General features: G+C 42.7%; 1 protein-coding gene across 1 annotated transcript; it reads right to left on the bottom strand.

Moving 5' to 3' along the window:
• Positions 1–7,505: 7,505 nt before the first annotated feature.
• On the bottom strand, positions 7,506–8,748 carry LOC136620132 (leucine-rich repeat neuronal protein 4-like). Its single transcript, XM_066594851.1, has 2 exons — positions 8,687–8,748; positions 7,506–8,610 (listed from the first exon to the last, which is right to left on the bottom strand). Exons 1-2 carry the CDS (start codon positions 8,746–8,748, stop codon positions 7,506–7,508), a joined length of 1,167 nt encoding a protein of 388 aa, XP_066450948.1.
• Positions 8,749–26,161: the final 17,413 nt, after the last annotated feature.

Raw genomic sequence — 26,161 nt, 5'->3', positions numbered from 1 at the left:
TGAGATTCTGCCCCGTGAGCACAAAATCACAGTTGATTTCCACTCATGGGCAGGGAAGAATCCTTTAACATGGCATGTCTATTGATGGACATTGCTGCGGAATTTGCGGTGTGCATCTGGCCGCATATTCTGTAGCGATAATCCGTCCGTGGGCATTGGGTCTTAAGGATATTCTAGCTCCATATCTTCTGCAATATTGTAACCATATAAATAAATCCAATCCTTTCCAGAAAGGAGCTTTATCAACTCATTTAACTCTCACTCCCAAAGAGGGGATAGTTATTATCCTTTGTGGTAGTTATAGGCCTATCTCACTGATTAATAATGATATTAACTCTTTAATGACTGGGCTTTTATTCGGGCTGATAGGAAAAAATTACGACACAGGATTAAAGCCTCTGCTCCTGCAATTAAGTAGGGGCAGGTTGAGTCCTCGGCTGTCAGACATAGCTGAGGACCTGGAGGAGAAGGTAGAAAACATTTTTAACCACTTCGTCCATCTCCTTTCCATGCTACATAGCTTTCAATGAGCACTATGTACTAAAAAGTGAAAGCTGAAGTGTTAGTTCTGCTTTGCGACCCATGTGACTGCAGGGTGCCCTCTGCCACAGCAAAGCTACAGGGTCCTAAGAGACCCTGATCAGCTCTGTTACTGACTGATGTCACTACAGGGGAATGTTTTCACCTGTAACTCCCATAAATGCTGCAGCTGCAATGGAAAACTGTGAAATAAAAAATAAATAAATAAAAAAGACCATGTCATTGACCCCCAGAGGTCCTATATGATGTCATGGGAGATTTAGATGTTAAAAAAATAGTTAAAATATATATATTTTTTAAAAAAGACCCACCGCCGATGCCAAGCAAAACCGTCACCATATGTGCCCTCCATATGTGTAATCCATAACAATGCAAATTATGTGTCAAAGCATCTGAAGCAAAATGAGGAACCCATTCTTGTACTTTATTATATTGTGTATATATAATAATATTACAAAAAAACAACTATACATTAAAAAAAATCTTTTTTTTTAGCTTTTTACTCCTAATAAAACTAAAAAATTGATTTTGCTTGCCAAGGTAAAGGCTTCAGAGTTGAATATATGACTGTAATCAAGCCCTAGAAACGGGGAGGAATCAGTCTCCCACATTTTGAATTATATAAGAATGCTATACATATAAATCACATGAATGACTTAGCCCGCCCTTCAGATAGTAAATGATGGGTTCACCTGAAACTTTATCCTTTAAGTGTGAATATCAACAAATTAATATGGCTTACTCCTATTACAGTGAAATTTGACAACCCGATAACGAGTTTGACCATCAGAGTTTTAAAGAAAAACTTAAATTAATACTAGCAATAAATGGGTAAACGCCTTTTTAGTTCTAAATCCCTAGCAAACCATCACAGAGCTGTGCCAGGCAGTATGGGCATCCGCATAATGGCCACAGGACTGGAAAAGATCTGCCTTCATCCCTCTACCGTAGAAAGGCGACTCCTAGAATTGCCCCAACTCCCGATCAATAGCCCTCATTCCGCATGCAAGCAAGATCCTTCTCAAAATTATACAGCAAAGACTGAGATCAGTAGATGAAGTGGCGCTCCCTGATGTGCAGGCAGGATTCCAGCAAGGACACAACTGTGATGGCACCATGGAAAAAGCTTAAGAATACAAAAAGAATATCTACATGTGCTTCATCGACTACATCAAGGCCTTTAATTGTATTGACCATGACAAGCTATGGCACGCCCTACAAGAGCTGGGTGTATTGGCACATCTAGTCAAGTGAATAAAATCACTTTATACGATCAAGAAGCCAATGTGAGAACACAGTGTGGGTATGCAGATTGGTTTGGGATCGGCAATGGTGTCTGACAGGGTTGCATCCTCTCACCCTTCTTGTTTAACCTATATGCAGAAGTGATCATGCGGAAAATGAACCTAGACAAATTGGAAACTGAAGTGAGAATAGGTGGCAGAAACATCAACAATCTCCATTACGCAGATGATACAACTCTGCTTGCAGAAACAGAAGCAGGTCTGAAGCAGCTGATATGTAAGATTAAAAAGTGAAAAAATGGGCCTCTATCAGAATTTAAAGAAGACTAAAATTATGACAACTGCAAAAAATGGCCAAGTTCAAACCAAAATCGACAACGAGGCCGTAGAATGCATGCAAGGCTTCATCTTCCTTGATTTGAAAATTGAACAGGCTGGAGAATCTATGCCAGAGATAAAACATAGGATAGCATTGGGACGAAGCACGATGCTAAACATGGACAAAATCTAGAAAGGTAGGGCTATCAGTATCGCAACTAAATGCAGGATAGTGTAAACTATTGTTCTCCCCATGGCCATGTATGGATGAGAAAGCTGGACTGCAAAAAAAAGCTGATAGAAGGAGGATTAATGCATTCAAGCTATGATGCTGGCGAAAGCTACTGCGTATGCCCTGGACGGCGAGAGTAACAGAGAAGTCCTGAATCGTATAAAACCCGATATATTACTAGAAGCAAAGATGACCAGACTCCGACTCACTGATTTTGACCATGTAATGTGAGCAGAGTCAATAGAAAAATCTATAATGCTTGGACAGATCAGTGGCAAAAGAAGGCCTAAGTATGGCAAGAAGGCAATAGAAGTGGTCAAAGGACATGATGGTTGATACTATGAAAGCTGATACTGGTGTGGATATCAACCAATGGAAAGAAGCAGTGCAAAACCGAAAAACATGGAGGGAGCTCGCCTTTAGGGTCACCGAGGGTCGTTAACAACTAAACGGCTAAAAACAACAAATTCAAAACTTTCAAACGCTAAATCTCATTATGTCATACTGGCCTCTTTACAAGCTTAATACTTATTGGTGATCAATACCCCAGAACTCCCTGCCTAGCAATCACAGTCCAATCACCACAAAGCAAATCAAAATGAAAAAAAACAAAAACAGAGAGAAAGTAGTGTAGCCACTAGCCCTAATGGTGGACTAGCAGCTTCAGGTAGTACTATGCAGACTCTTGGGCAAGAATTGATCTTTTGCTGTAGGTAAATCCTACATTTGATGCAGATATCCAGATTTGTATATTTAAACATAGGGTGGGATAAGGTCTTTATTCCCTATACCGTGGTTTTGATATTAGTTCTCTAATGATTTACGTTCCTGATGAACTGCGTGATCAGGGAAACGCGTTGAACAACTATATTAAAGAAACATAATCAATGTATCAAAGAAATTAAGCAAACATAGCCTTATCTTTGGTGTCCTTTACGTAGAGGCTGGATGTATTGAGTCTGTATCCTGCCCCAGCAATTACTATTGATAACTTAGGGCTATTAAGTTATTTTGAGTGCGGCTTCTATCGCTAATATTCTGAGATGTTCTAGTGTGATCCAATACATCTGGGGTCAATGATGTAATACTAATATGAATGTTGTATTTAAGTAAACAGACTACAGGCATAAAGCTGACCCACCATCTTCTATTTGAATTTCCCTCTGTATGTATGAAGGGACAGATAGACTTACTTGATACAGCCTTAGCGCTAATGCCCACAGAAGGATTATTGCTGCGGAATTCACGGATAGACACCCACCGCGAATTCCGCAGCAATATCAGTCCATAGACATGCTGTGGTAAATGATTCTCCCATTCCAACGGGAAATCAACTACAATTTTCTGCTTGCGTGGAAGAATCGCAGCATGTTGAATTCTATGCCGTAAATCTCGCGGACAGCTTCCATTGCGGTCAATGGAAGCTGTCTGTGTGAGCACAGCGGAAGTACCGTGAGAATCTGCGCCGTCACGTCATGCTCTGCGCTGCACGTGTGCGCCGACTTGCCGGGCAAGACGCTCGCAGCAGATCCGGAGAGGTAAGTATAGGGTCTCTGGGGGCGCCGGGTCTGATTCCGCTGCAATATTTTGCAGGCAGAATCCGACCTGGCCGTGGGCATGATCCTAAGGCCTCATGTCCACGGGGAAAATCAGGCCCGCTCCGGATTCTCCATGGAGAATCTGCAGTGGGTCCCTCCGGCCCCGCGGACATGAGGCATAAAAATAAGAATAAATCAGAATAAACTTACCTCCCGCCCACTCCGGATCCTTCCTTCGCTGCGGCGTCATCTTCTCTGCGTCGCGGCCGGATCTTTTTTCTTCGGCCAGGCGGATGCACAGGATGACGTCGGTGACGTGCCCCGCGCATGCGCCGGCCCGAAGAAAAAGATCCGGCCGCGATGGAGAGAAGATGGCGCCGCGGCGAAGAGAAGAACCGGAGCGGGTGAGTAAATTCTGATTTTTGTCTCCCGCGGATCCGGACGGCTTCCATAGGCTTCAATAGAAGCTTGCGAGAGCCGTCCCCGCGGGAGACCCGCGGGAGACCCGCACGAAAATGGAGCATGGTCCAGATTTTTCCATGCTCCATTTTTTTAAAAATCACTTTTATTGACCATCCGCAGGTATTTATCTACCCGCGGGTGGTCAATGCATCTCTATGGGATGCGGATCCGCGGGCAGGAGAAGAGTTAAAATCCGCTGCGGATTTTAATTCTTCTTTTGCCCGTGGACATGAGGCCTAAGTCTGTTTCTCTAGAGTAGAAATTATCCCTGCAATATGGAGACTGGTCACTACAAATCCATCAAAAGTATATATGTGTTCGTTCTTAGTCCTGGAATTTTAACAATTTATTGCTAAAAGTTATGTTTTAAATATAAGGGATGTTTATTTGTGAAAGAATTTTTGGGCTACTTTAGATCCCTCTACCAGGGGGAATTCTTTTGAGAAAACTAGAAGTCTACAAGATGGAAGCTTTGAGAAATACCAAGATACTTGGAACATGTGGCTTGAATTTCAGAACAAATACCAGATTTCTGCGCAGTAAATTAAGATAATACAATGTATTTTTCCTCTAATATTCAACACAAAATCTCTCTTTTTAGTTTCTAATCGTGAAATTTTCTTTTCTCGTATATTGGCACAGCAGAATTATCAATTACTTTGGTTCATCCTGTTTGAATAACTGATTACTGTATTTTTTGCTCTATAAAACGCACTTTTCTAACCCCCCTAGAGGGAAAAAAGTCAGTGCATCTTATGGAGCAATTGTGCCGTTTGTTTGCACGATTGTGCAAACAATCAGGCAAAGAAACTCGCAATCAGTTAGGAGAGCAGTTCTATTCCCTTTGCACTGGCAATGATTGGTGGTAAGCACCGGCAGGTACTGCTGCTGCTCCCCCACCTCCACCAATTGGCTTCTTCTCTTCCTTCTGCCGTACACAAGCACCGCTGTGACATGGAGCTCTGGTGCTTCAGAGGTCTGCTGCTCCTTCTGCTCCGTCACCCGGTACTATCCCCTGCAATGTCCCCAGGTGAGCTGAAAATATTTTTCCCTATTTTCCGCCTCTAAAACAGGGGCAGGGGTTCTTATTATCTGGTGCGCCTAATAGAGCAAAAAATACGGTACTTTGCCCGCTTTTTTCTACACAGTCTGTTTTTCCATTTACCTACCTTCCCTCCCTTTTACCTTTTCCAAAAATCAATAAGTAAAGAGATTATACAGACAGCATACAGCCCCAAATATGCTGGTGTAAGTATAGCAATAGTGTGATTTGAAATCCAAATATTCAATGATGGAGGAGAAGGAATAATAATGTGGGGACAACCATCCAAATTACGAGAGAATGGGAAATCTAACTTCTCTTTATTAAAGTAAATAACCAGCAATAAAACTGTGTTGTGTGGTTAAAAAAACATTTCATCAGTTTAGCTGGAAAATGACAGTTAGAGACGAGTGTGGCCCTAAATGCTGGTGATCGGAGCTTGGGAGTCCAGTGCCGAACAGTTGTGGACAAAGTAGAAAAGTGGAGTGGCCGGCATGTAGTGTCTTGCACACTGTACATTAGTAATGCAGCAATGGTCTGTCATGTAGACAGAGAAGTGGTGTGGCCATCTTGGTTTGTCTGGGACCGGAGGGCCACTTTTAGTCCTGGGACAGTTTCCAGACAGGATTGTTCTTTTTGGAACGGGTTCTCAGCTTGGACATGTGGACTCCCAGGTCTTAACCAAGGCAAATTAGAGACACTGAGCTTGTTCCCCCAAGTTATGAAATGTCAAAAGAACCTGATACTTTAAAAGAGTAAATGTATGATATAGGTGGGCCAGCGTTTAGTTGACAGCTATTCCTCCTGACCCCCCCATACACAGGCATGCTCACAGAGACTGCAGTTAATGAAAAGTCAGGACCCCCCCCCCCCCCCCCCATCGACATAAGATGGTCAACTGAGCGCACTGTAAAATGCAGGTTCAGGTGATGTTTATCTAATGTGTGTGGAGGCACCTTAAGATTTATGATATTAATATTTTACTATCTAATTATTAAGCATTAGGCCTATTTCTCGCAATGCCACAAATCGCATGTATGTGAATCCTATGCTTTCCTTCATATTAGCGATGTTTCTTAGCCTGTAACATTGTGAGAAAAACAATCGCAGGTTGCTAGATCGGCTCGCGACTTGCGATGGTTTGTAGCCCATGTTTCCCTATGGAGCCTTCCTTTCTATTGCTAGATATGCTCACGACTTGCAATGTTTTGTAGCCATGTTTCCCTATGGAGCCTTCCTTTCTGTTGCATCGCATCACACGAAAATGTGGTTTTTGTGCAGTGCGATGCAACTTTTACAGTTGGAAATCCTACTGTCAAATCCCTAAAATAAGCCCTAGCTGCATTAAAAAACAAAAAAATAATACATCACCTAAGAGACGCTGTCATCTCGGGGCACATCTCCTCTTCACCTCCGGCACTTGTCTTTAGTCTTCTGCCAGCCCTTCCTGGATTGGACAATCAAAATCCCCGCCTCCAGGAAGGGCTGGCTGTGATTGACTGAGCCACGGCGCGTGAGAATCAATCAGCCAGCACTCGATGAACCAATCATAGCTATTCACTCATTCATTCATTCACTCATTGAATGGCTGTGATAAACTAATCACAGCCATTCATTGAATGGCTGTGATTGGTTCATCGAGCGCTGCCTCTGATTGGCTGAGCCGCGGTGCTCGAGAACCAATCTCAGCCAGTGCTTCCTGGAGGCAGGGAATTTGAACTCCTGACTAAGAAGCGCTGAGAGAAAACTACAAGCAAGCACTGAGTGCAACTTTTTAGCAACACAAGAAAATTCAGCGGCACCGATGCGATATTGCTGCAATTTTTTTCATGGTGATATTGCATCACCCGTGTCAAACAGGCCTTAAGTTTTACCATTAATTCGCCCTTGCTATACCGATATTTGATTAGGAGTATTTGTTGTGATTGTCCTATAAGAGATTTCTCAACCTGCTATCTCTCTAATTAGTTCTACTTTCTTTCTTCCAATGTTTTATGTTTATTTTAATGCACCGGACAGTTGCCTGTGTAAAAGGATCTTTGGCCCGAAGCTTCTCATCCTATGCTTAACCATGAGGTTTCATAGGGATAAAGAAAGGATTGACTCCAGACAGGATTTGTAACAAGATTTTAATGATAAGATGGAATAGTACAGTGATATTCAAACGCGGGGTTCTTATAGGACACGAGATGCGTATCATATTTGCTAACACTATTTTTACAAGCCTTATATAGGCAGATAGAAAGCACTGCGATGGCCGCTAAAAACAGCCCGCCTAGAGCACTTAATATGGAAAGGATGAGAATGTAGCTTGGTCTGGTCTTGAATTCAGCACAAGGGGTTCTTGATCCATTGTTTATTGGCGCACTATGCCCTTTCTTATTAAAGGCCATTACACAAACTTTATATGTTGTATGAGGCACTAAGTTATATAGAGTGAACTGTCTCATTGTCACATAAATGTTATCAACCGTTTGATTCGCATCACTTTCATGATCATAAACAAGCTGGTACTTTTCCACTATAGAATTTGGGGAACACCAAAGTATCTGTGCTGAGGTGTCTGTTATCTCAAAAACTCCTTGTAGGTGAGGTGGGTCTGGAATGAGATGATCTCCTGAAAGACCTGGGCACATGCATGGTTTTAGGCATTGAAGCTCAGAGCAAGGTGTTTGAAGATGTCTACAATGGTCATAGTCACAGGCTGTGATTCTGCTCCCTACTGTTGTTACAATAGGTTGAGTCTCTTGCTCGTCATAGTCTTCCGGGTAGTCTCTTGGGATTTCTGATTGGTTCCAACTGGAACTTCCATTCTCTGGAAACGTCTGTTTAGTAATTGGTAAATCGGTGAGTTCTTTAGGTAATACGTCACTGCTTGAACTTGTTTTTGGACTAACAATACTAGACTGTGTTATGGAGAAGGAAGTTGTTGGGTCATTTTCAAAAACCGTGGTCAGAAAATCTGTAGGAGAAAGTAGAAGATCTTTTTGTCCTATTGTATGCAGTGATAATGCTGAGTTCAAAGAGTCTTCTGTTGTTCCTGGTATAAAATCAGATTTTCTTACTTCCGTTGTGGAGGTGACAGAATCCTGAGCTTCATCACTTGGTTCACTCTGGCCTGACTGGCATTGGTTATATAGTTCAAGTATTGAGATTCTTGATCCATCTCCCGTCAAGGAACTGCAGAAAGTTTCATTTGGTCTAAAAGATAAAAGTAGGAGTAAAACGTCAGATCTAATAAAACATTGAATAGAGTATAATCAGATTTATTGGGCAGCGCTTAGTGGGGACATCCATGAGAAGAAAGTACAGAGCGGGGGATAGTGCTAAATGTAGTTTCAAGCTGAATGTCAGCAGGGAAAACATGGCCATCTTGGAAAATAGCGATGTAAGGAAATATCAGAAAAGGGGGACAGGATAAGAAGGTAATGCTTGCGTGATTTATACCCATAAACATGGCACAAACGCCTTTCATAATAGAAGGTTTAGCGAGGTACAGTCAGGCTCACTATGCAAGAGGGCTGGATGAACACCAGGCTGACCAAGGGGCGCGTACAAAAGAAAACCTACCGTGTCCAGGATTCCCAACTTGAGGTTTCCTCCGGACGAGAGATCAGAAATGCTCTATTCACCACATTTTAGAGTCTGGTGGGCTTTTGCTCAGCTATTTAGTAGTTTAGCTGCCATGATTAGGAAGGTTGGAAGATTATTTTTACCCAAAGGGCAATCCTTGGATGACGAGTTTAAAAGTATCAATTCAGGGGTTAGCTTAATTTGGGCAGCGCAAATTGCATTTATTGTTTTTTTTATCTGGGACAAGGAGAGGGTAATAAGTGGACAACCCCCCACCATATATGATCTATGAGGTGCTCAGTGCTTGCCCACACCGCCAACACAAGTCGGAAGAACCAGAATAAATGTTAGATCATTTCGTTGGTAGGCAAATGGTTTTGCAGTGCAATTTGAAAGCATTCTCTTGGGTAGTTATGCATCTAGAAAAAACGTGATCTCTAAAGGCTTTTTAAGCCAGACAGACCTTTTAACCCCTTGAGTGGCACACCCATAAATTTTCCGGGACGAGCTCCACTGCCCATAGCGATATAGCCCGGAATATTTCTGGGCTATGTATCACTATGTGAGCTGCAGAGCACAATGCCACAAGCTGTGGCATTATGCTCTGCCTTTACAGTCCCACAGAGAACCAGTGCAGGAGAACCAGAAAACAGAAGCAGGGAGATATTGCCGATCTGCTGGCAATCTCCCGCTTCTGAATTCAAACTTCTGCACTGGTTGGTTTACAGGTTGCCATAGAGACCATCGGCTTGTCAGAAGCAAGCCGATGGTCTCTGTGGCAGGGAGAGCTGATGCTTGGCTGTCAGAGGACAGCCAGGCACCAGCTCTTACAGCAGAGATCAGAGAAAACCTCTGATCTCTGTGTTAACCCTTTACATGCTGCAGTCTATGTGACTGCAGCATGTAAAGGGCTGTCACCATCGGACCCCCGGAATGTGATCAGGGGGTCCTGATGGGTCTCTGTGGAAGTCCCCTAAAGGGACAAAAAAATAAGTAAAAAAATAATTAAAAAAAATAAAAACAAAAACACTTGTCTCCCTTTACCTTGCAAAAAATTAAAAATGAAATTACACATGTGGTATCCCTGTCGTAATGACCCAGAGAAAGAAGTTAGTACATTATTTAACCCCTAATGACACAGCCCTTTTTTTTCTTTTTTCCCCATTTCTTTTTTTCCTCCCCCCATTTAAAAAATCATAACTCCTTTATTTATCCATCGACGTAGCTGTATGAGGGCTTGTTTTTTTCCGGGACGAGTTGGATTTTTCAATGGTGCTATTTAAAGTACCATATAATGTACTGAAAAACTTTTACAAAATTCTAAGTGGGGTAAGATGAAAAAAAAGACATTCTGCCATCTTTCAGTGCGTTTTGTTTCTACGGCACACAAACTGCAACAAAACCGACATGCTAACTTTATTCTCTGGGTGAGTACGATTACTATGATACCAAACTTGTATAGTTTTTTTTTGCTGTAGTACTTGTATTTTTTTTCAAAGACATTAAATTTTTTAAAATTATTTTCTGCTGCATATTTTGCGCGCAATAACTTTTTTATTTTTCCGTTGACGTACTTAAGCAAGGGCTCATTTTTTGCAAGATGTATTGTAGTTTACGTTGGTACCAATCCAAAATACATACAACTTTTTGTTCGCTTTTTATTGCATTTTTTCTGGGAGACAGGGTGACTGAAAAAGTGCATTTGTGGCGTTCTTTATTTTTTTTCAGACTATGTTCACTGTGCGGGGTAAATAATGCACTACTTTGATAGATCAGATATTTACGCACGCGGCGATACCAAATATGTATTTTCCTTTTATGATTTAGATTTTTTTATTATAGATATGGTAAAAGGGGGTGATTTAAACTTTTATAACTTTTTTCTTTTTTTTTAAGTGTGAAAAAGTCGTGAAAAAGAAAAAAAACTATTAGTTTGGTATTGGCATAACCGTACTGGCCTGTAGAATGACTTTTATACATTATTTATACTGCTAAGAGAATGCAGTGAAAAATAAAAATAAAAAACATGCCAGAATTACAGATTTTGTTAATCTTGCCTCTAGAAAAAATGGAATAAAAAGCGATCAAAATATTACATGTTTCAAAAAATTAGATAAATGAAGACTAGAGTTCATCCTGCAAAAAACAAGGCCTTCTAGAGCTCTGGCAATGGAAAAATAACATTAATACGGCTCTTGGAATGTGGCGACACAAAAGCAAAGAAAAAAAATGTTTTAAATGTACAAAAATAGCAAAAAACATAAAAAAAACTGTATAAACCTGGTATCGCCAGAAGCGTGTTGACTCTGAGAATAATGTTATCACGTTATTTATTCTGCACGCTGAACGCTGTAAAAATGAAATCGAAAAAAACAAATGGCAGAATTTCTTTCTTTTTCCCCAATTTCCCTACAAATTTTTTTACAAAAGTTATGCAGAACATTATATACACCCAAAAACGATGGCATCAAAAAGTACAAGTTGTCCCGCAATAAACAAGCCCTCATATGGCCGTGTCAGTGGGGAAATGAAAAAGTTTTGGCTCTTGGAACACGACTGCAAAATTTGTTGAAATTAAATAATTAGACCATTTAAAAAACCTGCCCTGGTGGGTCTGACAGGGTGGTAGGAAACCTGCCACTCAGGGGGTTAAAGTGAGTCCATCAGCTTGAACATGCAGCCTGAGCTGCAGGCATGATGTTATAGAGCAGGAGGAGCAGAGCAGATTGATACATAGTTATATGGGGAAACCTTCGGTAGGACTTTTCTACATTTATATCCCTGCACATTCTGAGATGAACAGTCTAATGGGCGGAGCTATCAGTGATTGACAGCTATCTGTGTATGACTGAACATACATACAAAGCTAGTTTTTAATCACTGTTAGGACCGCCCACTGGACCCAAAATGTGCAGAGATATAAATGAATAAATTACAAGTCCTACTGAAGCTTTCCCCATAAAACTATATATCAATCTGCTCGGCTCCTCCGGCTCTATAACATCATACATGCAGCTCAGGCTGCATGTTCAAGCTGATGGACTCACTTTAACCCCTTGAGTGGCGGGTTTCCTACCACCCTGTCAGACCCACCAGGGCAGGTTTTTTAAATGGTCTAATTATTTAATTTCAACGAATTTTGCGGTCGTGTTCCAAGAGCCATAACTTTTTCATTTCCCCACTGACACGGCCATATGAGGGCTTGTTTATTGCGGGACAAGTTGTACTTTTTGATGCCATCGTTTTTGGGTGTATATAATGTATTGCATAACTTTTGTAAAAAAATTTGTAGGGAAATTGGGGAAAAAGAAAGGCTGCATATTCAAGCTGACCGATTCCCTCTAATAGTTTAGTATTTAATTTGAATAAAGTGCGGCAAACAATCTGGAATCGTAGGATTTCATCAAGCCATATTTGTACCAGCTTTCTGATGTATTTAAAAAAAAACAAACAGAAAAAGTGCTGATTTTGGTGCACGCTAGTAGAGATGAGCGAACCTACTCGGCCACGCCCCTTTTTCGCCCGAGCGCCGCGATTTTCGAGTACTTCTGTACTTGGGCAAAAAGATTTGGGGGGCGCCGTGGGTGAGTGGGGGGTTGCAGCTGGGATTGAGGGGGAGAGGGAGAGAGAGAGGGCTCCCCCCTGTTCCCCGCTGCTACCCCCCGCTCCGCCACGCCTCCCCCGCCCCCCGGATCTTTTCACCCGAGTACGTAAGTACTCGAAAATCACGGTGCTCGATCGAGTAATTACTTGAAACGAGTATATTCGCTCATCTCCACACGCTAGGTTTACACTAAAATTAACAGCTTTTCAGGTCACTTTGTAATGTGGTGAAAAAAACCTGGAAGGCACAAGGGCTGCACCTTTATGACTTAATTAGTATTAGTAAAGATGTAAAATGGCCCAAAGTTTAGAGCAGATCTAGGACTGATCACAGCAGGTGTAGAACTCCTTTCTAGTCTTTAGGGCAGTCCAAGATGCTCTAAATTTGAGAAGGGTTTGTCATTTTGGCGCAATTTACTCTAACAAACTTTTGCTCAAGACTTGTGTATGAAATGCCAGACTTAGGCCTCATGTCCACGGGTGGGTCGGATTCCGCATGCGAAACCCATAGTGGAATCCGACCCTGCCAGCGATCCTGCATACCTGTGCCTATCTTCTTTTTTCTGTACAGCAGATGTGTACAGAAGTGCCAAAATCGGCAGCCCGTCCACAATGTCAGTTGGAGACGGACCGCAGATCGGACAGCTTCCATTGTCTCCAAAAGAGGTCACTACACACTAGTGGAGACTTTTATAGGCCATGGGGGAACCAGTTTTAGGGTCTCAGGTGACAAGACTGTTCATCTAATCATACCACAACTCTCATCATTTACTTCAGTGACAGAACAGCGCACAGAAGAACAAATGAGGATTAATAAGAGGTAAAAAGCAACACCTCAAGTAGTAATACCGAAACATCCCAATTTTATATGTAAAACAAAACCGTATATGTACAAACCAGCAACTGGAGGACTGAAGACACTCACCATAAATACCAGGGAACCTGTCAGTCAGCAGGGAGATCCCTTCCAAAGAAGTCCTATATAGTGGTGTTGTCCTGTTTTTGCATCCGCTGAAGAGAAGTCTGGTGTAAACTACTTCTCACAAACTTCGTTTGGGGTGGTTATCGCTGCGCGCTGAATGTAAAACTGAAGAGAATGCACACTGTCCCTAGCTCGCAAAAGCTTGCGCTGCTCCAGCCGGAAGCGGCGGTGTGAAAGGAAACTGAGGGCTAAATTGTGACATCATATAGCTGGCTATAGTGGTCGCCACTGCCCAAAACATTCCTAAGCGTTACACAGCCTAGAACCGGCTTCTTCATTGTTATGAATGCTGCATTCTCCAGATATTGCAGATATTGATTCCTCTGCCCTCTGGTTGTTCACTGCTTGTTGCCCGGGAAACTGACCATAGAGGAGGTAAGCGCTTGTGCACTTCTTTCATCTAAATCTGATGGCCAAGATCTCAGGAGGGCATGCATACTAGCTTTCGGCCCGGCCACCAGCTACCATTGCACTCCATCCATCCATCCATCCATCCGAGCGATATCTACATAGATAAGTATATAAGGTTAAAAAAAAGCCCTTACTGACTGACTGACTCGCCACTAATTCTCTAACTTCCCGTGTCATACAAACATTAAATTTGGCAGGAGCATTCTTTAGGTCCTGAATAGGAAAAGTAAAGGGGTCACAACTAGATTATTCAAAGTAAGTGCACCCCTATGTAATGTAACCTCCTGGTATCGTACAAGCGTGAAATTTGGCGCAAGCATTCTTTAGGTCCTAAATGAGCAGAGTGGGAGAGGTGGCACGTTTTTAAGAGGGACATCAGTGCATGCAGCCTGAGGAGAATCTAATGCTCCTTTATTTGTATACATATTTTATTTCTCGGTTACTCTAAAGTAACCTTGACTTCATAACCTTTTCCGTGCAAACAACACGTAAACACCTGTATCAAATTTACTTGGGCGAAGTCCGGTATGTCAGCTAGTCTTTCCATAGAAGGGGTGGTCTGTTTACCTTTTAATAAGCTGTAAACAACCAGAGGGCAGAGCTATAGCCCTTTATGTCTCACAGCCTTGATAAGACCCATACAACTGTACTTGTGCATATGAAAGGGTTAACATTTTGTCCAGGAATGGGGAACTGAGTTGTGCTTACCCAGTGCGGGGGACAGAAAGCAGAAACACCGCTCAGAGATTACATAGAAGTAAAGGCAGACACTAATGGTCATGCACGACCAGTGTGGACAGCCACCGGAGAATGTGTCCTGGAGTGGGGATGGGATGTGTAAGGGGGTGAGTAGCCAGGACTGGTGCATTTGCAGATTATTTTATTTTTATTTAAACTCGTTTTATTGAAAAGTAAATCACGACATCTTTTGTAACGTAGTGAAACAGTCAAAAGCATGACTAATACATGACTAATAGTACAGCTGATAATATTTAACAAGAAGGGCCAATTCCCCCATAGCGGAAATCTTTGAATAGAGGGTTTCAGCCCAAGGGATGTGCTTGTTAATGAGAGTGTCTCTGGAACATTGAAATGGAGGATGAAAGTAATCTGGGAGGGTAGAACCTGAATGGGGAACTGCACCATAGACCCCATGGTCAGAGTATGAGGCAGTCCATGCGTGTCTCACTGGCAGGGAGTCGAGGAAGGGAGGAGTAGAGGGGAGAGGAGGAGGTGCAGAAAGGGAAAGAGGAATTATGGAGAATGAGGAAGGGTGGAATACGGGAAAGACTCGCCGCCAGGACCCATACGGGGGCCCCACCTGACAGGGTCACAAAACCTATGTTACCAGTTCATGCAAATCTATGACTGTGCCTTGGAGGTTTTGGAACTTTTTCTCTTCTGCTCAGGTGATGTTGATGGGTCAGTTGAAGCTATTCTTGATGTATTGGACACATATGATGCAGATGACACCTGTGAACTGGATTTGGTCCATTTTGGAGTTGGGGACATCAGTGAGGGTGATGTTGCTCTTGCAAAAACATTTAACGGTAAGGAAACTTAGTTTAAACCTATTCTGCTTATTTCACCCTTTGTTTTACTTGGATTTTCTTGCCATCTCAAGTGGCTAACTTTTTTTGCAGTAGTAAGTATGGGGCCCGAAAAATGAAATGGTAGAACAAAGGATATCCATACCTATCCTATGCCCTGGTGTCCTGGTGCTCTGTACTTTATACACATAAGAGTCTGAAGAGGCAGATCTGCAGTGTTATGCTATGTTTACATCATGCATATGACTATTATAGGCCTAGAGTGCCTTTTTTTATATGTGCTGACCACCTTTTTTACCTATATAGAAGAGCCCAGCAGACTACAATTATTTTACTTCTTTTTTTTTTTTTACCTGAAACATTGTGGCTAATAGCCACTGTATGCCACTGTATGGCTATATAGTGGCATACGTTAGGGAATACACTCAACATATAGCCGTGGTGTGAACACAGCTTTAAAGTGATCCTCTGGTTTTGGGGCTAAATTTTGTCCCAGGACCCGAGGGTGGAAGTGGGCTGCCACGGTGCAGAGTGATCAGCCCTATTCTCATTTGCACAAGGAAAGACTAGAAGCAATGGGATGAAACTGAAAGGGAGGCAACACAGATTAGATATTAGACAGTGAGGATGATCAATGAGTGGAACAGGTTGCCACGGGAGGTGGTGAGTTCTGCTTCATTGGAAGTGTTCAAACAAAGGCTGGACAGACATCTGTCTGGGACGATTTAGTGAATGCTGCATTGAGCAGGGGGTTGGCCCCATGACCCTGGAGGTTCTGTCTAACACTACCATTCTATGATTCTATAGTACCTGCACTTGATCATCTCCGTTCCTGTTTCGCTGTTTCCAGTCTTGTTTGCAGGCTGACAAGATGCCCGCCGCCATCTTTAGACTACATGATTCCTAGTGCTTTGGTAATGTAAGAATTCCAACGCTCTCTACCTGCTCTATGATTGGCTAGTGCTGCTCACATGATCAGCACTGGTCAATCAAAAAGCAGTCTAGTTAGAAAAATGGCCACCCGAAAACGTGAGCGGATTCAGCGCAACCGAGGGATGGAAGTGAAAATCAAGTGCAGGTAATATACCCCCTCCGGTCCAGTCTCAGAATTTTGTAACTGACCTGGAGGGTTGCTTTAAAGATGGAGGAGAAGCCTGAGACTATGAGTGAAGCAGAGCTAGATTTCAGACTTTTAGACAATGCAGCATAGCTGTAGACAGTTACTGTAGCTATGTAATAAAGAGGTACGGCTAAGAAAAAAAGCAGACAAAGACTAGAACTAATGATCTGGTTGTTTTTGTGTGAGTGATCAAAACATGCTTCTGACTTTACTATTTGCTCTTTGTACACAGCTTCCATATACGGATTCAATGTTAATGCTAGCAAATCCATTCAAGACATTGCTACCAAGGGTGAAGTCCCAATCAAACTTCACAAGGTCATCTACCAACTCTTTGATGATTTGAAAGAAGAACTCAGTGGTAGAATACCAGAATTAACCGAAGAGACTGTGAAAGGTATGCAGTACAATGTGTTACAAGTTTTTAAAGCTTTGCCTTTTCCTTCTTTTCTAGTATCTATTGTTGGCTTTGATTAGGAGAAGAGAAAAAAAACTTAAAAACCTTCATGCATAGCCGAGAGTTGCAACAGATCTCTCCCTCTTGGGGATCCAGTACATTCATTCTTTGCACACCTAGCACATTTAAAAAGACCCCGTCACATGCTATAAGCACCATAAACGTAAGTTATGGGGCTTATAGAACAGGGGCCGAGAGGTCAGGGGTGTACTTTCCATGCTTACCAGGCTCCCCGTTCCCAGGAATTCTGCACTATGTCTGACTCTTCTTCATTCAGTGCATGCACAGTCCCATGGAGAGAAGTGCGTGCACACTAACTAAAGAAAAGAGTCACGCTGATACACTGGGTGCCAACACCTCTTCAGGTTGGGCTCTGATGACTTGGTTTTCCAACATTGTAGCTGTGTGTGCAGGGAAAAAATTACCTCGCTGCAACGTGTGCACAATGTAAAGGCTGAGATCTACAGTAGGCTATGGTGGCAAGGAGCTGCCCAGGGCAGATCTTACCCGGGTCCAGGAGCAGAAGAGCTGTAGAAAATGGCACCCAGGATGAGAGGGGCGTTAAATTGGGGATGGGATCGATCTCTAATAGCGAAAATCCCACCCCAAACTGATAGGGGAGGCAATCAAAGTAGTGCGGGCAACAGAAGTGGAAGCAGGCACCACGCCACCAAAGTTCGACGTGTGGTCGCAGTGACCGGAAGAGATCCGAGCAATTGCTGGACTCAAATAAGGGATTGGAAGTCCCTATAATGTGGCACAGCCTCAGAAAACCACCCTGAGGGAAATTACCTTCAACCTTTCAACCACTCGCACCCCTCCATTATACTGATGGGGGCGGCTGCTTAGTACTATACTTGTACATAGATAAAGCATATGAAAAATATCGGGCCACATAGTATGTGTAGTGCACCATGCAGGCTCACCACCTATTAATAATGCCCTGTTTCATTCCACCAGGCTGCCCTGCGCCTCATAGGTGAACCACACTTAATTATATACATTTGCAGTCAAAATTATTCAAACCCCGCTGCAAATTAGGTTTAGTTGCCAAATTTACAGCTGTTTGCAAAAAACAATAATACCGCAGTACGGGGCCATTTCAGCTGATAGAGCACGAGCGCTTCAGTGTAAGAATGTAGAACTCTTCTAAGTTGTTCTTGTTTGATTGGTATTTTGCAAACAACTGAAAGTTTTTTAAATTATTGCAAATTAGGTAAATTTGCCAAGTAGTAATTTTGATTGCTGCTGTATGTTTCTAAAGTTGGCGACTAAAAATTTAATTTGGCTTCAAAATGTTTCAGCTTTGGAATTGCTGCCTTGGAGGCAATATATATATATATATATATATATATATATATATATATATATATATATATATATATATATATATATATTTATATATATACACTACCGTTCAAAAGTTTGGGGTCACATTGAAATGTCCTTATTTTTGAAGGAAAAGCACTGTACTTTTCAATGAAGATAACTTTAAACTAGTCCTAACTTTAAACAAATGCACTCTATACATTGCTAATGTGGTAAATGACTATTCTAGCTGCAAATGCCTGGTTTTTTGTGCAATATCTACAAAGGTGTATAGAGGCCCATTTCCAGCAACTATCACTCCAGTGTTCTAATGGTACAATGTGTTTGCTCATTGGCTCAGAAGGCTAATTGATGATTAGAAAACCCTTGTGCAATCATGTTCACACATCTGAAAACAGTCTAGCTCGTTACAGAAGCTACAAAACTGACCTTCCTGTGAGCAGATTGAGTTTCTGGAGCATCACATTTGTGGGGTCAATTAAACGCTCAAAATGGCCAGAAAAAGAGAACTTTCATCTGAAACTCGACAGTCTATTCTTGTTCTTAGAAATGAAGGCTATTCCATGCGAGAAATTGCTAAGAAATTGAAGATTTCCTACAACGGTGTGTACTACTCCCTTCAGAGGACAGCACAAACAGGCTCTAACCAGAGTAGAAAAAGAAGTGGGAGGCCTCGTTGCACAACTAAGCAAGAAGATAAGCACATTAAAGTCTCTAGTTTGAGAAACAGACACCTCACAGGTACCCAACTGGCATCTTCATTAAATAGTACCCGCAAAACACCAGTGTCAACATCTACAGTGAAGAGGCGGCTGCGGGATTTTGGGCTTCAGGGCAGAGTGGCAAAGAAAAAGCCATATCTGAGACTGGCCAATAAAAGAAAAAGATTAAGATGGGCAAAAGAACACAGACATTGGACAGAGGAAGACTGGAAAAAAGTGTTGTGGACGGATGAATCCAAGTTTGAGGTGTTTGGATCACAAAGAAGAACGTTTGTGAGACGCAGAACAAATGAAAAGATGCTGGAAGAATGCCTGACGCCATCTGTTAAGCATGGTGGAGGTAATGTGATGGTCTGGGGTTGCTTTGGTGCTGGTAAGGTGGGAGATTTGTACAGGGTAAAAGGGATTCTGAATAAGGAAGGCTATCACTCCATTTTGCAACGCCATGCCATACCCAGTGGACAGCGCTTGATTGGAACCAATTTCATCCTACAACAGGACAATGACCCTAAACACACCTCCAAATTGTGCAAGAACTATTTACAGCAGAAGCAGGCAGCTGGTATTCTATCGGTAATGGAGTGGCCAGCGCAGTCACCAGATCTGAACCCCGTTGAGCTGTTGTGGGAGCAGCTTGACCGTATGGTATGCCAGAAGTGCCCATCCAACCAATCCAACTTGTGGGAGATGCTTCTAGAAGCGTGGGGTGCAATTTCTCAAGCTTACCTCAACAAATTAACAGCTAGAATGTCAAAGGTGTGCAATGCTGTAATTGCTGCAAAAGGAGGATTCTTTGACGAAAGCAAAGTTTGATGTAAAAACAATGTTATTTCAAATACAAATCATTATTTCTAACCTTGTCAATGTCTTGACTCTATTTTCTATTCATTTCACAACGCATGGTGGTGAATAAGTGTGACTTTTCATGGAAAACACAAAATTGTTTGGGTGACCCCAAACTTTTGAACGGTAGTGTATATATATATATATATATATATATATATATATATATATATATATTAATTTTTTTTTTTTGGTCTAGGGCACTGGCTCTACTACAGAATGTGTGCTATGTATAGGATTTATCATAGCAGCAAGTCTACACCCATCAGCTCAGGGAAGACTGAAAATTAGTGATGGAGCCTGTAGAGGGGAGAACTAGTAATAAATGTCATATAATGGCCAGAAATAGTGTTATTCCTCATGTACACACGCATGACAGCTTTTTCTGAAAAGTCAGCTGGAAGTACAGGTACACTTAAATAGATTATATGGCATTTAACAATAGAATTTGTTTTCAGCTTATGGTACTGATTATGATGGTGCTTGATACACATTGGTAACATGAAAAAAAGTTTGGTACCGTGTTAACCAGTAGAGCAAAATGTGATTGTTCCCAGGAAGAGAAATCAAGTAATCTTGTACATATGATATTATTTTAATGGCTAACAAAAATACATTATAATGTAAGCTTCTGAACCAATGCAGGGTGGTTCTTCAGGCTTAAATGGAATAAATCCGAAGATTAAATCCCCAACAGTAATTCAGGGACCATAAAACCGTCACTCCATTATCAGTGACTATTTGAAGTTTGTATTTCTGTTGTAGTATTCCTTTAAGTGCAAATTAATCACATCCATGTCTGTGCCTTGTCATAAGTAGGTGTGTATAAATATACATGCCTCTTCGGGATCTATTTCATTATGTCTTGTGAGGGATTAGCGTTTAGGATCGGTAGCAACCTGGGCATAAGCAGTCAGAGACAGTGACACTTGCGGTAAAGTCTTTAGTCCAGGCTTTGCCTGGGTTTATTTCCAAGCAAACAAAAGCAAAATACAGGCCTTAACATCAGGCAAATATAACATAAATCCTGCTCGTCTGAGCACTTACTATACATGTAGCGTCCCTGACTACGTACTGGTAAACAAATGGCTCCTGCACACAGCCAGCCAGGACTCTCAGACCTGCAGAGGTCTCAGCTTCCTCTTAGGCCCTGTAGGCCCAGGCTTTATATGGCCTGGTACCAGCCCCACCTGGTACGTGGGAGTGTCCATCCCACCCTTCACTTTGGTCACTCCAGGAAAAGCCGGCCCGGATTATGTGGCTTGGAGCCACTTACATACTACAACGTGTTAGTGGCTTAATGCTACTAACACTATACTGCCGCCTTCCTCCACCGAGCCCAGGCTGCTCGGTGGCACGTATCTGCCCAAGCACTCCCCAAAGCCTCATAGGAGAGCATCCTAGGCGAGATATATCTGCCCTCCAGCACTTTGCCGGTCACCTTCTCACAGTCTGTTCGGAAGCTCGCTAAAGCATCACGTATTAAAGGGTATCATATCTACAAGATCACTTGGTTTGACCTGCTGAGAACAATCACAATTCGTTAACAACATAAACTATTTCTTATCATTGCAGGTACGGCTTCTGTTCTGGCTTTATTTGATGTCACCGAAGGAAAGAAGACTCTGCAGGTGGCGGGCTGCCGGGTGCAGAAGGGCTTTCTAGATAAGAAAATGAAGTTTAGGTTAATCCGTAACAACAATGTTCTGTGGGAAGGTGAGATGTGCAGTTTCTGTTTTTCATTTGTTCAGTTTCTGGATAATGGCCTCCGAAATATGAAATCCTTTCCCTCTACAGGATCATTAACGTCTCTGAAGCACCACAAGAATGATGTGCCTACAGTAAAAACACGGGGGGAGTGTGGCCTGAGTCTGGATCAAGATGTGGAGATTCAAGCTGGAGATGAAATAATATGCTTTGAAGAAAACACAGTGCCTCAGAAAATCTCATGGGATCCCGGCTTCTAATTTCAATGTCCATTAGGTGTGTATTACCTTCTACAGTCCTGATCCATCAGTTTGGTAGACATGGGCAATACATTGTAGGTATTAGAAGTGATAAATTCAGTTGAAACGTCTTCAGGATGTTTAACCCCTTAAGGACCAGGCTGTCTTGTACCTTAAGGACCAGACACTTTTTAGGGATTTCACTGCCCTATTTTTTCTTCCTTCAGCTACCAAAATTGTTTTTTTTTTTTTTTCGTGACATATGGGGCTATTTTTTTTAATATCTTTTTCACTGACTTTTTTTTCCGATCTGCCCTGATTGCAGAGCATGAGGCTTAAATCCCTGCTGTAATTTTACATACGGCTGGGCTTTAAGCCCGGGACCAGATGCCGTAAATTACAGTGCCTGGTCCTAAACGGGTTAAAGAACTTGTGCCAGCTGGATCACCCCCTTTCACAATGTGCCCACCCAGGCAATCAATGCATCCTGAGAACGAGGGTCCCATTTCCTCATTGCTCTTCACTTTCGGGTGGCTTTTCCAACCTGCAGTCATGTCAGATTGAATGGAGCGCTAGCTGTGCATACTCCTTTCATTTCTAATGGAAATGATAGAGTGCTTTGTACTCGGCTATTTCCAGCAGTCCCATTGAAAATGAACGGGGTGGCTCCATTCAATCTCCTTCAGGGGGTACAGCGAGTCTACAACTAGGGGGAATGGGGCCTTTGTTCTTTGCATCAGTGTTAGTTCCAGTGGATGGGTGAAAACTTTAAAAAATGTCTAATCTCCAAGCATACCTGTTTAACCGCTGCAGATCTGCAATCCCCAGTGATCGACTATTAGGAACATTTGCACACTTCCCTTACAGAGATCGCTCCACAGGAAAAGCCGTATGACTTGGCACCCATTTAAACTGATGAGTGACCATGTAATAGATGGCTGTGCCAAGTCTTCCACAGAAGAAGCAACTCTCTGCAACTGTCCTCACTAGCTTATATAAAGAGGACCAGACTTCTTCCTTTTATAGGATATGTGGACAGGATGATTTAATTATGCTTTAAAAAAAAAAAAAGTTAAATCCGATGAAAGGATTAGGTGCTCATCTTTAGTTTAAAGGGGTATTCCCATCTCATCAAGTTATCCTCTATTTACCAGATAGAGGATTACTTGCTGATCAGTGCAGGTCCAACCACTAGGACCCCTACCAATTCAAAGAATTCACCTCCAGCACTGCCCGAAGTTCTGGCAGCAGAGGCTGCAGATACACGCCTCAAGGTCATTCACTGTAGTGGGACCAATAGAGATAGCCGAGCGCTTGAGCGCTGCAATCTCTAGTCGTCCGAATGAAGTGTATGGATAGGTGATAGATCGCTGTCTTGGTAGTACCTCTTTAATGTTATGGCTGATTGGTGTATATCGTTTGTATGTATGACATATTTCAGGATCGGGTAAGTCATACCTTTCTCATTTGCATGTCTGTTTTTTCTGTTCACAGTGAACTCTTACCACTCTCACATTTCTTGGGTTTTGTATCTGGTTCAGACAAACCTTACGCATTTTTTAAAAAAAAGAAGAAATGGACTTTATGGTGGCAAATACCCCCCCTGATCGAGGTCGTCATTTATATCTCAGTACATGATATGGACATCCATGTTCTGCATTGCATCTTAGGACTCTTTGGTTTATATATGAGCGCCTACGTCACGGTCTTGTATAAATATGCTGTAAAATCTGACAGGTTTTTATATTTATTTTTGTGCAAAAAACCCCCCAAAAAACTTGTAAATTAATATTGAAGAATATAAAAATAAAACCGCTCCTGTGATTTTAATTTCTGCTACTTGTCTCCTTATGAATCTATCCTGGGAACGGATTGATGGAATGTGCTATCGTTAACATTACATTGGAGTTGTCCTTTTTAACATGTCACTGCTGTATGATTTCTTTTTGGCACGGCCATGATTAGGAATCCGAGAAAAAAAAAACATTTTCTAGTACATGCAAGGCATAAACCAGGTTCAAATGGCCGTATTTGTGCTCACTTAAATTTGCGCATACACAGAGAATTCCAATGGGTTCGTTCACATTTATGTATTTTAACACGTTCTATTTCTCTTCGTATTGCGCACCAAAGGTGCCTATAGTAGTCAATAGGTTGCGCAAAAGCACTGCAATACTCAGGCCTCATGTCCACGGGGAAAAGAAGAATTAAAATCCGCAGCGGATCCACGTCCCATAGGGATGCATTGACCACCCGCGGGTAGATAAACACCCGCAGATGGTCAATAAAAGTGAATTAAAAAAAATATGGAGCATGAAAAAAAATGGACATCCGCCGGCCGTAGAAAGAAGATCTGGTCGCGAAGAAGAGAAGATCTGCACGGTCCGCTGCGGGTAAGTTTATTCTTATTTTCAGCCCTCATGTCCACGGGGCAGGAGGGACCCGCTGCGGATTCTCCATGGAGAATCCGTAGCAGGCCTGATTTTCCCTGTGGACATGAGGCCTCAAGGAGATGTGTGAAGCACTGTATAATTCCGCGGTAAAATGAACACATCTGGAACTCATTAGACAAATTAGCAATTTCAATTGGGGTGTGTGTTCTGCTCCCTGCTAAAAATTTGTTTATAGCACAAAAATCTAAGGCCTCATGTCCACTGGAAAAATCAGGGCCGCCGCGGATTCTTCATGTAGAATCCGGAGCGGGTCCCTCCTGCCCCGCGGACATGAAGCCTAAAAATCAGAATAAACTCACCTGCTCCGGACGATGCGGATCTTCCTTCCTTTGCGGCCGGATCTTCTTTCTTCAGCCCGGTGGATGTGCTTGGCACATCGGCGGCGTGCCGGGCACATCCGCCGGGCCGAAGAAAGAATATCCGGCCGCGAAGAAGGGAAGAACCGCATCTTCCGGCGCATGTCCATTTTTTTTCCCCCCACACGGATCAGCGCCTGACGGGAAAAATGATATCCGCAGGTATTTAACTACCTGCGGGTGTCCAATGCATGCCTATGGGGCGCGGATCTGCGTGTGAGAAAAACGCTGCAGATTTTAAACCCGTGGACATGAGGCCTAACACTAAGGCATGCACAATTGCACATATGTCCATGTAAAGCCGGCCTTTGGCCTCATGTCCATGGCATGCACGGATTCTGCATGGGGAATCCCGCACGGAATCTGCCCATGCCGGTGTCCCCTGGGTACCTGTCCGTGTCTTCTTTCTTCTGTACTGCACATGTGCCTGCCGTTGAACCAGCACATGTGCGTAGTACAGTTTTGTTTTTTTTCTAAATCTCCTGCGGAATCTGCGGTCCGTCCGCAGTGTCAACTGCAGACGGACGGTGGGTCGGAAGGCTTCTATTGACTGCTACGGGAGACATCCGTGCGGGATCCGCAATAAAATGGAGCATGCTGCGATTTTCTTTTCTTTTTTTTACATCCATGAGTGGAAACCGCAATTGGTTTCCGCTCATGTGCATGAAGAATTGTTTTTCCATAGCATGCTATGGAGGGTTATGACTGCGGAATCCGGAGGTGGACGCGCGCTCTGGTTTCTGCGTGTGCATGAAGCCGTAGGCTGCTCTGTTCATCACCTATACTTTAGGTTGCAGCTCTGCACGTTTAGGTTGCTTACTGTGTATAACCCAAGCTCTCAAGAAAAGGGAGCGCTCAGTTCCCTTACAGCATAGATATGTAACATGCAGACCGCCAAACTGCTAAATGGAGGAGCGTTGCACAGGTGCAAGGTACTGATGAACAACCACTCACATACCTTTCTTATATAAATTTTGATTGATATTCGTGTAGGGATTCACCGTAAGCAAGGACCCTTGACGTGGGTTGTGAGCTTATATGCATTTTGTCCAAAATATTAACCAATACCTTGTATTAGTAACATGCAATGCGGCTTTGAACGCTGTGGGTGCTGGTTTTAGTGTGGGTCACCTATGGGGGTACAGGGCAGCCCGCCGGATTGAAATATGGCATCATTAATGGGTTGTAAGCCTACATGGTGCACTACACGTACTGTGTGGCCTGACACCCTGTACATGCCCTTTTTTCTGCAGAAATACTGTTAAGCAACTTCCACCCCCTCCCAATACAAGGAAAGTGTGTAAGTGGCTGTTGATCATTGCACCTGTGCAATTGCTCCTCCATCAGTTTGGCTGTCTGCATGTTTGGGATGTGGTGGTTCTACCTGCCCTACTGTATCAGTATATTGCTGCTTTCTGTTTTTTATAAGCAGTTCTGAAA

The sequence above is a fragment of the Eleutherodactylus coqui genome, chromosome 3 (genome assembly GCF_035609145.1).
Source record: "Eleutherodactylus coqui strain aEleCoq1 chromosome 3, aEleCoq1.hap1, whole genome shotgun sequence".
In the NCBI taxonomy this organism is placed as follows: domain Eukaryota; kingdom Metazoa; phylum Chordata; class Amphibia; order Anura; family Eleutherodactylidae; genus Eleutherodactylus; species Eleutherodactylus coqui.
The sequence above is the reverse complement of the archived record's forward strand: the minus strand, read 5'-3'. Positions and strand labels throughout refer to the sequence as shown.

What these genes read in the sequence shown, in the direction of transcription:
- LOC136620132 (XM_066594851.1), bottom strand. Translation starts at nt 8,748, where the DNA reads ATGGCCATGTTTTCCCTGCTGACATTCAGCTTGAAACTACATTTAGCA. An exon ending in TTAGCACTATCCCCCGCTCT is followed by an intron (nt 8,611 to 8,686) that starts GTACTTTCTTCT and finishes ATGTTTTATTAG; the next exon opens with ATCTGACGTTTTACTCCTAC.